This window comes from Triticum urartu, chromosome 2, assembly GCF_003073215.2.
Source record: "Triticum urartu cultivar G1812 chromosome 2, Tu2.1, whole genome shotgun sequence".
Taxonomy (NCBI): Eukaryota; Viridiplantae; Streptophyta; class Magnoliopsida; order Poales; family Poaceae; genus Triticum; species Triticum urartu.
Window position 1 is genome coordinate 722,499,594 of NC_053023.1, and position 16,820 is coordinate 722,516,413.

Sequence of the window (16,820 nt, forward strand, 5' to 3'; positions counted from 1 at the left end):
CTGGAAGGAGAGGGTGAACAAGCTGGCTACGGTGACCTAATGCCAGTGCAAGAAGAAGAACATGAGGACGGCTCCGGTGACCCAATGCCGGTGCAAGAAGGAGACCGTGATGACGGCTCCGGTGACCGAACCGAGTCCGGCCAGGTATATATATTAGTTAAGCCTGTGCTGACTAGCTGATTGATGCATTCATTGTTTTGGTATGTACACATATTAATTAAGTCTTTGTTCTTTTTTCTAGCCCTCCGGATCGAGCACAACTTCGGTAAAGAGACGAGGCCCGAAGAAAAAGTTGAGCTCGGATGAAAAGTTTGAGATCATAGCAATCACGCCCGAAGGCCAACCGATTGAACCCCTCCGGACAAAGAGCTCATTTGTTGCTCAGTGCGGGGTTCTGGTTAGGGACAAGATCCCGATAAGCATCCAGCAATGGTTTAAGCCGGCTACAGAAGACCCTGAGGTGTCTTATGTCAATGATATGCAGAAAAATGATCTTTGGACTGAGCTGAAGTCAAATTTCACCCTACCGCCAGAGGATAATCCAGAGAACCCAGTTAAAGAGAAACTAATCAAGTTTTTTGCTCTTAAGAGGATGGCAGAACTATTCAGGAGGTGGAAGAAAGAGCTGAATAAGTTTGTCGAAAATAATGAGACACCAGAATTCAAGGGCAGATATGAGAAGATCAGAGATCACTGGCCCGCATTTGTGGCCCACAAGACATCGGAAAAGAGTAAGAAGATGTCGGAGACAAACAAGCAAAATGCTGCGAAGAAGAAGCTTCACCATCGCATGGGGTCAGGTGGCTACCTCGTAGCCCGGCCTAAGTGGTCCAAGACTGAGAATGATCTGGTTGATAAAGGGATCGAACCAGAGACAATTAATTGGCCAGACCGTTGCCGGACTTGGTTCTTCGGGGCTGGCGGAACCTTGGACCCTATAACAGGGAAGTGCATTTGGACAAACGATCAAATGGACATACTAGTCAGGAAGCTTAAGCAGTATATCGAAGCAGCGCAGGAAGGGATGTTCTTTCTAGACAGAGAGAACGACGAGCTCACAATGGCCCTCGGGAATCCTGAGCACCCTGGACGGACACGAGGCACGCCAGGCTCCATTCCGTGGAAGGTTGGGTTTCTGGACGCAGGCGGTTACAAATTCCATGAGAGGAGGAAAAAAGTGCAGCAGACCCAAATGCAGGCGCTGCAAGCAAGGGTAGACGCGATAGAGGAACGAGAAGCAAATCGCAGCAAACGTACTGCCGAAGCCTCCCCCGAAGCTACCCCGCCATCTCAGCGCAGAAGTAGCGTGGCTTCCACCGAGCTGCTTCAGCCGGAGCATGCCTTGACGGATCCTTCCAGCTATCCCGTGGATGCTATCACGGAGTCTCAAAATTGCCACCTTATGACACAATGGATGAATTTGAAGGTCAAGGCGGTTGTTGGCTCTGTTTATCCTACTGAACCCGGCGCAACTTTTCACTGCCGGCCGATTCCAGAAGGATATGCTAGGGTGATGGTGGATGAAATAACGGAGGGATTTGAGGACCTCCAGCTTGACTACCCTACCGGTGAAGGGGAGACTCGGATGGGGTCTGCTCTGAAGACTCCATGCCTATGGCGGAAGGAGCTCATCAACCTTCCGAACTGGACGCCTCCGCCTCCTCCTCCTTCTCCGGCGAGTCAGGGCACTCCGCCTCCTCCACTGCCTCCTCCTCCGGCGAGTGACGATCAGGGCCCTCGGCCGGCTCCTTCTCCAGCGCGTGGCGGCACTCCGCCTCCTTCTCCGCCTGCGCCGACGCGCCCGAGCAGCCAGCCTCCTCCTTCTCCACCTCGTCAGCAAGGGCGGAAGAGACCTGCCGCCGCTCCAGCTGCTCCGGCGCATCGTAGTCCTTCTCCTCTGCCTCATAAGCAAGTAAAGAAGACAACCGCTCCGTCTGCTCGGTCGGCGTCTCGCGGTACAACCAGAGGCGGGAGGACATACAGATTCGGTCCTTCTTTGAAGACTCCAGAGAAGTTACCATATGAGAGGACCCCGGAGGAGAACGCCGAGATCACGCGAACCGAAGTGGATGACTGGTTTCAAGGGTTGAGAGCAAAGAGACATCCACCTCCGGAGGAGAAGGTAGATCCGGTGAAAGTGAAGCGCACTTTGGCTGCCCTGACAAAACCACCAAAGTCTCCGCCGAAAGGAAACTATGAGCGCATTATTGGAAAGGAATTTGCCGAAGCGGAGCGGTCGGGAAGTACTGTCAGTGATCAAAGGCTGAAAGAACGACGAGCTGGGAAACAAATTGCCCAGCTCGGCGAACAAGCGAAGCAATCGTGCCCCCCGCTCAAGGTGCCTAGCCACAACGTCGCTAATGATCCGAGGATGGTGCCCGGTTATAGCAATCTTGCAGATTACATGCCCGACGAAGTACATTATGAACCCATGGACGTGCAGATACAAAGATACGAGTACGGGAAGCCTCTCGTCAAAGATGAAAGATCTCTATCAACGATGATAAGAAGATTGCATGATTGGTACTTGAAAATCTGCAGAGACTCTGGGGGGAGGAGTACTTTGTATGTGAAAGTTAAAAAGGAGCATGACCTCGTTGGAATTGAACTGTTGCCTATTCCATTTGAGGAGTTCTATCAGTTTTTCAATCAATTGGCCCTCGATAAAATAACGGTCGCCTGCTACTGTCTGTAAGTAGTACTACTTCTGTCATTAAGTTTCTCTATATAGCTTAGCTCTTTCATTGCATGTATTTATAATCATCCTCACTATATTATGCAGATTGAAGATCGCCGAATTGAAGAAAAGACAAGTCGGTGATATTGGGTTCATTAACACATATCTCATAGATGCAACTCAAGTTAAATTTCATGCCGCAGCTACCGAGGCCAACTTGCTACGATCGTTCGTAATAAATGAAAACAAAGATATAATACTCTTTCCTTACAACTTCAAGTGAGTGTTACTGTCTTGTGCGTATTCGGTTTCCCTTATATATTAGTCAAGGTTATAGTAATGTAATTGATGAGTTATGCATGCGTGTGCAGTTTCCACTATATTCTCCTAAAGATTAAGCTTGAGCAGGGACTAGTAACCGTCTTAGACTCAAGACGAAAAGATCCCCAGGACTATGCAGACATGACTCAAATACTCGAGAAGTAAGTTAAATCGATCATTATCCACCATATCAGCAACTTTGTTCATTTTTTGATATATCAAGTAATTGTTTTCTTTGTCCGGTAGGGTTTGGAGAAAATTCACCAGAAAAGCTCTGGGACTGCCGAAGGAGCTGCAATTTAGACACCCGAAAGTAAGTACTATAGTAGCATTTTAAGTGCATCTACTAGTCATTCAAGCGCTAGTTTCATCAATACCATTTGGCATTCTTGCTTATCAGTTTGATTAACCTCTATTTCTTGTAAAGTGGTTGTGGCAGGAACAAGGGAATGATTTCTGTGGATACTATGTTTGCGAGTCCATCCGCCACACGACCTGTGAGCGGGGCTACACTGACGAACAATATGAAGTACGTAAATAACAACATTCACAATTTTATTTTATTACCATCATTTGTGTTGAGTTTCATTCATTCATATATATATATATGTATTGACCCCCTTCTTTAAATTAAATGTTTCGGAAGCGGGATGAACTCCTAGCACCAGCTCGCATGCGAGCAATTCAAGTGGAATTGGCGGCATTCTTTCTTGACCACGTGATCCCTGAAGACGGAGAATTCTATGTGGACCCTGAGTCCGTATGATTATATTTGTAAGAGATAATTATTGTATATATGTAGCCGGTAGTGTCAGATAGATATACGAGAACTTGTTGTTCGACCAATCTCTCGGAGAAGGAGAGGTGGTCGATATCACTTCTCTCTGTATGCATATATGTTCATGACGATCTTCTGTTTCCTTCGTTTGCTTACTAGCTAGCTAGCGTGTCTAGTCCTCTCTATACGTATGTATAGTACGTAGCGTCGACCAAGCACGGATATAAGAGAGGACACTTCTCTCTATTAATTATAGCTAGCTAACACAATATATGAAACACCTAAATTAACCCCCCAAAACCCCAAACCCCCCCCCCCCCCTCAAAAAAAAACAAAAACCCCAGCCACAGAAATGCTGACGCGTGGATGCCTATTGGTCCTGGTTGGTGCCACCAACCGGGACCAAAGGGTCTCCTGCCTGGGCTCTGCGCACTACCCACGTGGAGGCCCATTAGTCCCGGTTCTGGATTGAACCGGGACTAAAGGGTCGGGGCATTAGTACCGACACTTGAACCGGGACTAAAGGCCCTTACGAACCGGGACTATAGGCCCTTTTTCTACCAGTGTACTAGTATCTGTACCAAATTCAAGAAGATTACGTACTTCAAACAAAAATTTCTAAATTGTAGTACTTGATGTTTGTTAAAAGAACTAGTGCTAAAAATATTTAAGAAAGAAAAATGTGTACGAAAACCCCGTACATGAACAAAGATAGGATTTTGAACTTTTTAACCCGTGAATATTTTGTATACATCAACTTATATTTTTTTCAAATCCATGAATATTCTTAAACACGTGAACATACAATTTTCTTGAACCCATGAATTTTTTTTTGAACCTCGTGAAATATTTTTTGAATCAACGAATCTATTTTTTAACCCATGAACATATTTTTCGGAACCCATGAACATTTCTTTTGAATCTGTGAACCTTGTTTTGGAATCCTTGAAGATTTATTAATTCTGCAAATCAATTTTTTTAACCTTGTGGACATATTTTAAGACTTCATGAACAATTTGTAAATATGAATGAAACATTCTCCGAATCCATGAACAGATTATTTGAACCCAAGAACAATTTTTTGAACCTCATGAAAAAGTTTTCAAACTATGTGAATAATTTTTTAATATGAATGGTAATATTTTCGGAATCCATGAACGTATATTTTGAACCCAAGAACAATTTTTTGAACCTCGTGAACTTTTTCTAGAAGTACGTGAGCAATTTTTAAATATTAATGAAACATTTTTGGAATCCATGAACATATTATTCTGAACCCAAGAACAAAATTTTAAACCTCGTGAGCATTTTTTTAAACGATGTGAACATTTTTGAATATGGATTTTTTTCAAAATCCATAAACTTATTAATTTGAACCCAAGAATACTTTTCTCAAACCACGTGAACATTTTTTTTCAAATTATGTGAACAGTTTTTAAATACTCCGGAACAGAAAAATCAACCAAGCAGCGAAACTAGCGTTGCAAAAAAGAGGTACCGTGGAGTGAAATGAGCCTTCCCAGCGGCCAAATTCTTTAGGCGACGCGACGGTTCTGCGCCACATCAAGCGGTATATAAGATCTGCCAGCGTCGCCACTTGTAGAATCGACACAGTTGGGCTGGACTGTGTGAATCGGGCCACATGCATCATACAGGTGACAATAGCTAGCCCATTTTGCACCGGCCTAAATATTTAGGCCCATTATGAAGCATCTAGTCACAACCAGTCTGCGTGCCGACGAGGATGTGCAGCTAGCGCAGCGAGCTGAGGCAGACAGCAGGGTAGACGCGGTTGTCGCAGATGATCATGTTGGCTCGCTGGCGCAAAGTGCGTGTTCCGGGCGTTGTCATCCCCGGTGATATTGGCCACAAAAAGCTTAATAGCTATTGAAGCACTTTGTCAAAGTGCCACAAAAGGTCAATCTATTTGGGAACTTTGGCAAAGTGCCAAAAGTCATCACTATTGGGGCACTTTGGCAAAGTGCCCCTAATTGGAAGCTTTTAGGGCATTTCCCAAAATGCCCCAGCGAAGTGCCTCTAAATTTTGACCGTGGTGTAGTGGTAGCTCGATTAATGCACTCCTTCACCGCTTATGCCCGAGTTATTTTTCTACGGAGCATTCCTTTATAGAGCTTGATAAGTTGGAGTCCTAGCTAGTGTGCTAGACTCAATCGGCCAGCACGAGGCAACTTGATCATGCCATCGATCATGTGTATACTACCAATCGCCACCTGGCACGGGATATTATTCCTCGTGTCGCGCTCCTTTCATACACGACGAATCACGTATTACACATTCGCTACCAATCGCCATCTATCCTGCTATAAATGGATCTCATCTTTCTAAGGCAGGACAATGGATCTCATGATCATAGTGAGTTAGGCACACGTCGCTATATATGCACTGAGGATCCAAGTGAGCCGAGGAATATCATCGTGCATTCGTGCCTGTAAGCACATCCCCTCCCCGATTGTTGTGGACACAAAAGAATATATAAGTGAAGGTGGGTGCACTCACACTCCAGTGCGTGCTTTATTAAAGGGAACTGATAGGCGCCGGCGCGCCGGCCCAACAGTTCGGCCGGTCGCGCGTGAGCCGTCAAATTAACAACGCTCGTATTATCCCCCCGCACGGGTCACTTCCTCGCTGGTAATGCGTCCTCCCAGCAAAAAACGATGGCCGTCATGGTCTGCCGTGGTCCACCAAGCCATGCGCGCGATGTCGCCCGCCCATCACGTCGCCGCCCTCTGGCTCGTCGTCATCGTCGAGCTGCACCGCTGCATTCCAGTGAAGAACACATCTCAGCCCCCAAAAAACCTACGGTAGTCACTTGAAGCAAAACAGAAAACTGGTTCCAGCAAAAAAAAGCTCCAGTTCCAGCAAAACGATTTGAGCAACTAGGAACTCCAGTAAAAAGTTTGAAGCAAAAACTTACCCGGATCCAGCAAAAAATAACTCAGGTTCCAGCAAAACGATTTGAGCAACTAGGAAATCTAGTAAATGTTTGAAGCAAAAATTTACCCTGGATCCAGCAAAAAATAACGCAGATTCCAGCAAAAATCGTGTCATCAACAACTCAACCTTGAAGCTCCCCAAAACGCTGGTGGTCAGATGAAGCAAAACCAAAAACTAGTTCCAGCAAAAGAAAACTGCCGTTCCAGCAAAAATGACATGAGCAACTAGAAACTCCGGTGAACGTTTGAAGCAAAAATTTACTCGGGTTCCAGCAAAAAAAGCTTCGCTTCCAGCAAAAATAGCATCGCAAGAAAAAGAACCGACCTTGCAGCTCCCAAAAACGCCGGTTGCAGCTCCGGTGTGCACGGATGCAACTCCGCCATCGAAGGGCGTAGCTGATTGCAGCACCAAAAGATGGTCCGCCACATCGCCGGCGGTGGCAGCACTAACTCCAGCGCGAGGAAGCGGAGTTGTGCGGCCGCGCTCGTGGCTCGCAGTAGTCAACATCGGGCGCCGCCGTGGCTGGCTCACCACAAATCTGGGGCGACTCTCCCATCGGTGAGAGGTTTGTAGTCGGGGATGAGATTTGTGTGCCGCGCCGACGGCGATGCAGATCGAGATAAGAACTAGCACAGGCGTGTTTTGGGGACAGAAGAAAAAGGAGTGGAGGAGAGCGCATCGCATGCGTGACTGAATAGAGAGATAAGGTAGCCAAGCGGTGTGTGGGTCCAACAGAGCGCGTTGTGCTGCTGCCGTAAAAAAAAAAGCGCGTTGCGCTGCACGAGTGAGCAACCGGCGCAATGGTTCGGCCGGCGCGCCGGTTTTAAACGTTTCCCTTTATTAAAACATGGCACTTCTAGGCGAGATGTGTGGTGACATGATGCGACGGTTCACAAGGCGGCATTCATTATATTATCACATCATTATTAATATTAAATGTGTTTATGTAGTTTATCTAAATATGCAAAAATATTTGTAACTAATAATCAGTTTTGCCCACTTAAGAATCGCTGAAGCTTAAGCATCTCACTGTGGTGATTGTGTGCACCGATGAAATCCCTGAAATATAGAAAAGTGAGTAATGATGACTATCCGTTATTCAATAAAGTGGCATGTTCTTATCTAACTGCATTTGTTTTATGAAGATGTTTGGATGGAGGAGCAAAGGATTTCATTCTGAATTATTTTTACATCAGTTATTGATTCTGCTAATACATATTCTACCTCACATCACCCCGTCAGAAACAAGTTTGTTTTAGGTAGCCCATGTACTCAAACAAGTTCCCCACAAACAAATAAGTTCCAAAATCCCGGGTTCGCTTTTCCTGACAGAAAATTGAGTGCGTTTTCACTGAAGTTGTGCTTGTGCTCAATCAATCTTCAGCTGTGTAGACTTCACTCAACCTGGTTCGCAGAGGCTGTTCATGTGAAGACTGAACTTCATGTGTACGGTTCTCGAGTGTGATGCTTCCGTGGAGTACATCCACGAAATGAATTATTTTACTTCCGTGTTCTACTCCCGTTTCAGTCTTTTACGATGCTATAAAACAGGATCACAAGCATTGAATATACATATATTGTAAAACAAAAATCGGAGATACATGAGCACGTCCTCGTGATTTTGATGTGCCACTTCAGCGGAACAAAAGTGTGGAGTCTCTGCACTTCTGGGTTCTGCAGTAATTCGTGTATCTGACAAACGAAAGAAACATCACTCAACAAGGTAGTAAGAATATCATCACTACTTCCACAACTTCATATGTCAAAATGATTTTCCAACGGATTGCATGCATCTTCCAGTTTAAAAAACAATGATCACATGCATATTTACCGGCTCTGCACTTATGCAGAACACACAATCTTCCGGCCCAATGAGGACATGAATAGGCCGTCCAACTCGGCAAGCTAGCTCCAGGCATCGTGACACACGGTGTCAGGCGGCTCAGGCGTCGCCTTCACGGTCGTCGCTGGTGTAGTGGAAGCGCAGCGCCGGCGCGTGCGGGCAGAGAAAGACGGCCTAGTTGGTGGCACGCGGCGACCCACTCGCGGTAGACTCCGCACCCCGCAGGTAGCTTTCCTCATAGACCCGCATGCCGCCACGGCGATCCCGTGGCTGGTGTTGGCCGTGGCAGTCGTTTGTCCTCCTATAGTAGTACGTTATCGACTGAGCCAACTGTTCAGCCTCCGGTCGAAATTTGGCTCACGGACGACCAACGAGTAGGGCAGGCCGGCCAGCATTGCATCCGCAAGCTAAGGTAGCGCGACGGAGGTTTGCTGCACGAACGGCTTGCGGCATGGCCTGAGCCGGCCGGCCGCACACGCCAGCGCACCAATCTGAAGTCGTGACCAGCACTGCTTGTCTGCTTGGGTTGTGAGCTAGCGCTGCGTTTAATTCCCGTCAAGTTGGTACAGAGCGGAAATCGAACTTCTCTTTGGCCACTCCATCACGAGAAAGTAAGAACTAGTCTCTAAGGATGTGTGTTCTACTTACTACTCAGAGGCAGTGTGCATGTATTAATTAACTCCGTATTTGATGTTTGCTAGTGCCTAGTAGTACTATAGTTTGTTTTGGAATGCACGGAATAATACACAAACAAAACAGGATGAAACAAGAAACTCCACCACATTTATCTCTGATTGTTACAATTTAAAGACTTAACTGGTGGACAAGAAACTCCACCCACATTTATTTCTGATTGTTACATTTATTTTCTATGAATAATACATAGAAAAACAGGACACACTCACACGACACACACAAGCAAATAAAAGCAAGCAAGGAGCAGGTGGACATCGACAGTTTGAAACCAACATGCAAGAAACACACATATCCGACGAACTAGAGGTCTTGCATGCACGAAGAGACCTCCCGCGCGCGCTCACTAGCAGGCCTTTTCCCTGACGCACTGCACATTATCCTGGGCACTTTTGCCCTGATCCTTCCACACCTTCTTCATCTTGCAGAGGCACGAGTGGCCTCCAAAGGCTATGCAGCAGTCCACTCCAACCTTAATGACCCTACCCCCCGAAAGATGCCTGTCTGAAATGGCATTTTTCATACCTTCTCCAAAGCTCTTGAAGCACGCATTCACGACGTCCTGATCGACACCTTCACACACCGGCGCACCGCCGGCGGCAGGTACCTGGGCCACAGCAACGGCGCACATCAGCGCGAGCAGCGCCGCCACGGCAACGAGCCTCGGGAGCGTTGCTGCTGCCATGACCAGATCGATGCAGGATATAGCTGATCGAAGGTCGATGCACTCACTCACTGCCTGTGCCTGGTGTGGGTTGTTTTGGTGTGGAGGTCTGCGGAAGCTTTTATAGAGCTAGCTAGATAGGCGTGGGCATTTGGAGTCCTAGCTGGACTCGATTAGACAGCACGTGGCCAATGGCCGAGTGCCCGAGTGGGTGGAATACAACGTGCCTATTGCGCCCATCCATCGGCTGCGCGGCGCCGCAGGGGATAACGATCTATTCCATCACAGAAGTCATACGTGACGTGACAGGAACGAGTACATTTCTTCCTGTCCCACGCACAAGTCACGTCGCACCGTGCATCGATCGATACAATCCCACCCAACTCAAGACAGGACAGATCAAATCAGATCAGACCACATAAGGTCGGCTAACTGTTGTAGGCTCTTCAAACGAAATTGCTTCATGCACGATCACACACTACCGCACACTACACCGACCAGGTTCTTAATCTAGACACGGCTAGAGCCCATGAAAGGAACAACACCTGCGGACACACACAATTCATGAGCATCGATCGACAAGTGAGTTCGTCAACCATCGATTCCTTAGTTATATTGTCTTGGCCTGTAGGCAAGACCATGGCATCAGCGCCCAAGTCCACGCTGCCTGAATCACACAAAAACACATGGAACCCCGAGGATAGGATGGGAACGCTGCTCTGGCTAGTACATGGTGTTTTTAGGTCAATATGAGTCTAGCAAACATGACAGTGAATTAATATTCAGAACCCAAGACCATGAGTCTAGCATCAGCGCCCAAGACCATGGCATCCGTCGAACCTGTCAGTGCAAACATGACAGTGAATTAATATTCAGACGGCTCAAACTGCACAAATTCAAGAATTCACAAGAAAAATGGAACAGATTGTGATAGTGCATGGTGTTTTTAGGTCAATATGAGTCTAGCAAAGTGACAAACTTCTAATTGAATATTAACTTAGAACTTAGGCCAGCCAAGGAAAAACAGAATCATGAGTCTTGGCAGCCACAATCAACAAACTATGTGTGTGTCTGTGTGTGCCATCTACGATCCTACAGAGATTAATGCTTATATTCAGCATGCATTTTCAGACTCAGAAAGAGGCAGCTGAAATTTTCCAACTATCACGGCCCACCTAGGAGCATACAACTCATCTTATGAGGCCGATTCGAATTAAACAGCTTGTGAACACAGTTTGTTCTTGCTACAAAAAGAAGAGAGTTAACTCAGGCTCTTATCTGTGACCGTAGAAGTTAGCCAGACAAAGGAATGTAATAAGCATAAATAAATGAGTCCTGAAGAACTTGATCATGCAAATGTGGCACCTTTGTGCGGCAGACCTTTTTATATTACCCAGGTAGTCTAAAGAACTTCTAATTTAGGCCGGTTCAAATAAAGAAGTTAGAACTTACATCACCTCAGAAAAACATATATCGGGGTCTTGGCAACCACAACCTGCAAACTGTGTCTGTCCTCACCATCCCACATAGATTAATGCTTATATTTGGCATGTATTGGGAGACGGAAGAGGCAGGTGAAATGTTCAAACTATCTTATACAGAATAAAGAAAAATCGAAACGGTGTGCCCCGCCTTCAACAAACCTTATGAGGCATATTAAATTCAAACAGCATGTGAGCACAAGCTGTTCTTGATATACAGAGCAGTGAGTCAGGCAATTATGCAGATTTATTTCAAAACCACAACGAATATAAGATGTGAAGATGACTAAACTGTAAAACAAAACTTCCTTTTCTGCATCCTCGTATTTATAATAGAAAAGGCAGACAACATGAACCGTGCTTCGATGAAACAAATTTTCATGATGTGAGCAAAAAAAAAAACATCGAAAGGTAAACTGGATCTATACTAGTATATTCCTTCTACACCTTGAACATAAAGTCTTCATCGAAAATAACTGTTGTGATATAGCATTTTAATTATTCATAAACTACCTATGGATGCATAAGCTACGTGAAAGATCTTTTCTCTTGTCAGCTTCTCTCCAAACGGAGATTGGAACAAACAAAACAACAAATCTCAATCATGTTCCTGAGCTTGATGAGCACAAGAATGACAAACAAAGCACAAGAAAAACAACCAGTGCCAAATCGTGTAAACAAGAATGACCAATCATAATATTTTACTATTAAGCGTTAGACAAGCTGTGTGAAAACTATGAAGAGAAGGACATAACTACTCCAATGGAAAATTTACCACTTCATATCATAGGTGAAGAGAACGAAGGTGGGAAGTTACGGTGTGCCCCGCCTTTAACTTACCTTATGAGGCATATATTCAAATCAAACAGCCTGTGAGCACAAGCTGTTCTTGCCATACAGAGCAGTGAGTCAGGCAATTATGTAGATTTATTTCGAAACCACAACAAATATAAGATGTGAAGATTACTAAAGTGTAGAACAGAACTTCCTTTTCTGCATCCTCATATTTATAATAGAAAAGGCAGACAAGATGAACCGTGCTGGGATGAAACAAATTTTCATGACAAGAGCAAAAAAATCGAAAGGTAAACTGCATCTATACGTATATTCCTTCTACTCCTCGAACATAAAGTCTTCATAAAAAATAACTGTTGTGAACAAGAATGACCATATCATAATATTGAACTATTAAGCATTAGACAAGCTGTGTGAAAACTATGAAGAGAAGGACATAACTAGGATGCGATGGAAAATTTACCACTTCATATCGTGGGTGAAGAGAAGGATGGCGGGAAGTTGGAATATATCCACGTCTTGGACATGGAGAATGGAGCCTTCGACTGCTGCCGAACATGAATCACTTCCATTTCCAATTCCGTCTAAGATCTCTATCACGGATTTTCTTGCATCCACTTTGTCTAAAATGTATCAACTTGTTTCTCCTTCAACCTGCCTCAGATTCGATCCAGGATTGACAAGGTGTGCCACATTACTTTAGTTTAAAGCATGTGCGTATAAAAACAAATAGAACTCGTATATATTTGTATGTTTGGCCGCCAAGAAGTCCTAAGACTTGAAGATTGATTGGGAAGCGAAAGGAACAACAAAAAAAGCATGAACACAGACAAGTGATGCACTGTCTATTCCAATGTCACACTCTCAAGAACATCCACACAATTTTACACTAGACAGAACATATCAGATCAGATAATTAAGGTCGGCTAACCAAACCAGGTGCTTCAATTCGTCACTGCAAGCACTGACACATACAAGTGCAAAAGCCTCCTGAAAGTGGCTGCTTAAACTGTAGCCATGTTACTACATCGTGCAAATGCTGATCACAACTGTTTAAATCCCAGTGCTACGTTCTAAAATAGGCGGGGACATCAACCATATGAGCGACGTCGGTTACATAACACTGACCGAATTCTAAACCTAGACACGGCTAGAGCTCATGAACGATGTCGGACACAATTCACCAGCACCATCAATCGAGTCGTCAAACCTAGATTAGTTATGAGTCACGTCTCGTAGGCAAGGCGAAGGCATCTGCGCCAAGTCCATGCTGCCGGAATAACAAAAAAAGACATGGAGCTCCGAGGATGAGAGTAGTCTCTGGCTACACGGCTCCGTCGAATCTGTGCAAAAGAGACAAAAAATCAATATCCAGACAATAGAAAAGATTTAATCTCAAATCACACAGATTCAAGAGCAAGCAAAATGGACAGATTGTGGAGGCTACATATAGTACATGGTGTTAAAATGCACAAGCATCTGTCCCACAGGTAACAGTATTGATCTGAAATGAATTCAAGATATGTATCTGCTAACATATCCTTTTATGCATTTCCCAGCGTAAAGTTGGAATACGCAGCCAGGCCGAGGTATGTATATACATAAATAGATGAGTCTAACAAGTGACAGGCTTCTAACTTAGTTCAATCTAAAAAATTAACTTATAACTCACGTCACCCAAGGGAAAAAATACAGAATCATGAGTCTTGGTAGCCACAATCAACAAACTGTGTCTGTATGCCCTCTACGATACTACAGAGGCTAATGTTTATATCCGGCATGCATTGGCAGACTCACAAAGAGGCAGGTGAAATGTTCAAACTATCATGGTCCATCAAGGAACATACAACTGATCTGATGAGGCTGATTCAAATCAAACAGCTTGTGAACACAGTCTGTTCTAGCTATAAAAAGCAGTGAGTGACTCAGACTCTTATTTGTGACCGTAGCAGTTATGCAGATTTGTTTCAAAATAATATCGTAGATAAAATTATAGCTGTGAAGATGACTAAAAGTCTAAACGAAAAGAATTAGGGCCGAGAAGGGGGGGGGGGGATATTCATATAAGAATTTGCGCTCAGATTGTACATAATCAAGAGTTTATAAGCAAAATGGAACGAATTATCAGGGGCCACATACATAGTATACAGAATTACAGGCTGAACCGCAGAAGAAAAATAGCATCTCTCCAGAATAGCACCCGTCCCAGTCATAATATTGATCTCAACTGAATATTAAACATGTTACTGCAAACATAAATAAGTTGAGTCCTGGAAAATTAGGATCATACAAAAGTGGTACCTTTGTGTTGCAGGACTTCCTATACTACCTAAGTAGTCTAACAAACTTCTAACTTATGTCGGTTTGAATAAAAAACTTAGAAGTTATATCACCAAAGGAAAACGAATCAGGGGTCTTGGCAGTCACAATCGACAAACTGGGTGTGCCCTCTACCCTCATACAGAGATTAATGCTTACGTTTTTGGCATGTATTGGAGACTCGGAAAGAGGCAGGTGAAATGTTCAAACTATCTTAAAAAGGAAAGAAAAACTGGGTGCCCCGCCTATAACTGACCTTATGAGGCTGATTCAAATGAACCAGCTTGTGAGCACAAGCTGTTCTTGTTATACAGAGGAGTGAGTCAGGTGTCAGGCTCTTATTTGTGACCGTAGCAATTACTCAGATTTATTTCAAAACCACATTGAATATAGATGTGAAGATGACTAAAAGACTCTCTCTTCTACGTCTTTATATTTATAAAGAAAAGACAAACAAGATAAGCCGTGCTTGCATGCATGAAACGAATATTCATGAGGTGAGCAAAGTAAATGGAAGGTAAACTGGATCTATACTAGTATTCCTTTTACACCCTGAACATAAAGCATTCATCGAAAATAATAGTCGTGATATAGCATGTCCATGATTTCATTAGGCCTAAAATAACAATGGATGCGTGACCTATGCGAAAGATCTTATCTCTTATCATATTCCCTCCAAACAGCGGTTGGAACAAACAAAACAAGAAACCAGAATCGTGTTCCCGAGCTTGATTAGCTTACCCCCACAAGCACAAGAAAAACAACCAGTGCTAAATCGTGTAAAAAAGAATGACCAACCATAACATTAAAGTATTAAGCATTACTGCATTAGACAAGCTGCATGCGAACTATGAAGAGAAGGACATAACTAGGATGCAATAGGAAATTTACCACTTCATATTTTTGGTGAAGACAACGATGGCGGGAAGTTGGTATATATCGACGCCTTGGAAAAGGCAACCCCGTAAGATTTAGTGCAAACCCTCGCAAGCTCCAATGTCTTGATATCAACTGAGATATAGTCCGAATCTTGATGTGGAGCTGAGTCTACGATCCGCATGGGTCGAAGCTTTCCTAGGAGCAAGTTGAAGGAAATATGCCCTAGAGGCAATAATAAAGTTATTATTTATTTCCTTATATCATGATAAAGGTTTATTATTCATGCTAGAATTGTATTAACCGGAAACATAATACATGTGTGAATACATAGACAAACAGAGTGTCACTAGTATGCCTCTACTTGACTAGCTCGTTAATCAAAGATGGTTATGTTTCCTAACCATGGACAAAGAGTTATCATTTGATTAAACGGGATCACATCATTAGTTGAATGATCTGATTACATGACCCATTCCATTAGCTTAGCACCCGATCGTTTAGTATGTTGCTATTGCTTTCTCCATGACTTATACATGTTCCTATGACTATGAGATTATGTAACTCCCGTGTGCCGGAGGAACACTTTGTGTGCTACCAAACGTCACAACGTAACTGGGTGATTATAAAGGTGCTCTACAGGTGTCTCCCAAGGTACATGTTGGGTTGACGTATTTCGAGATTAGGATTTGTCACTCCGATCGTCGGAGAGGTATCTCTGGGCCCTCTCGGTAATGCACATCACTTAAGCCTTGCAAGCATTGCAACTAATGAGTTAGTTGCGGGATGATGTATTACGGAACGAGTAAAGAGACTTGCCGGTAACGAGATTGAACTAGGTATTGGATACCGACGATCGAATCTCGGGCAAGTAACATACCGATGACAAAGGGAACAATGTATGTTGTTATGCGGTCTGACCGATAAAGATCTTCGTAGAATATGTAGGAGCCAATATGGGCATCCAGGTCCCGCTATTGGTTATTGACCGGAGACATGTCTCGGTCATGTCTACATTGTTCTCGAACCCGTAGGGTCCGCACGCTTAAGGTTTCGATGACAGTTATATTATGAGTTTATACGTTTTGATGTACCGAAGGTTGTTCGGAGTCCCGGATGTGATCACGGACATGACGAGGAGTCTCGAAATGGTCGAGACATAAAGATTGATATATTGGAAGCCTATGTTTGGATATCGGAAGTGTTCCGAGTGAAATCGGGATTTTACCGGAGTACCGGGAGGTTACCGGAACCCCCCGGGAGCTATATGGGCCTTAGTGGGCCTTAGTGGAAAAGAGAAGAGGCAGCCTGAGATGGGCCGCGCGCCCCTCCCCTCCCTTGGTCCGAATAGGACAAGGAGAGGGGGCCGGCCCCCTTCCTCTTTTCCCCCCTCCGCGAATCCTATTCCAACTAGGATT

General features: G+C 44.5%; 1 protein-coding gene and 1 long non-coding RNA gene across 2 annotated transcripts; both read right to left on the reverse strand.

Moving 5' to 3' along the window:
• Positions 1 to 6,270: 6,270 nt before the first annotated feature.
• On the reverse strand, positions 6,271 to 7,479 carry LOC125534360. The gene is made up of 2 exons (XR_007294461.1): positions 7,056 to 7,479; positions 6,271 to 6,553 (listed from the first exon to the last, which is right to left on the reverse strand). It is a non-coding gene; the product is annotated as an uncharacterized LOC125534360 (long non-coding RNA).
• Positions 7,480 to 9,335: 1,856 nt separating this feature from the next.
• Positions 9,336 to 10,034, reverse strand: LOC125534361. Its single transcript, XM_048697613.1, has one exon. The coding sequence runs from the start codon at positions 9,950 to 9,952 to the stop codon at positions 9,614 to 9,616; it is 339 nt and encodes a 112-aa protein (XP_048553570.1). The 5' UTR covers positions 9,953 to 10,034; the 3' UTR covers positions 9,336 to 9,613.
• Between the last annotated feature and the right edge of the window lie 6,786 nt (positions 10,035 to 16,820).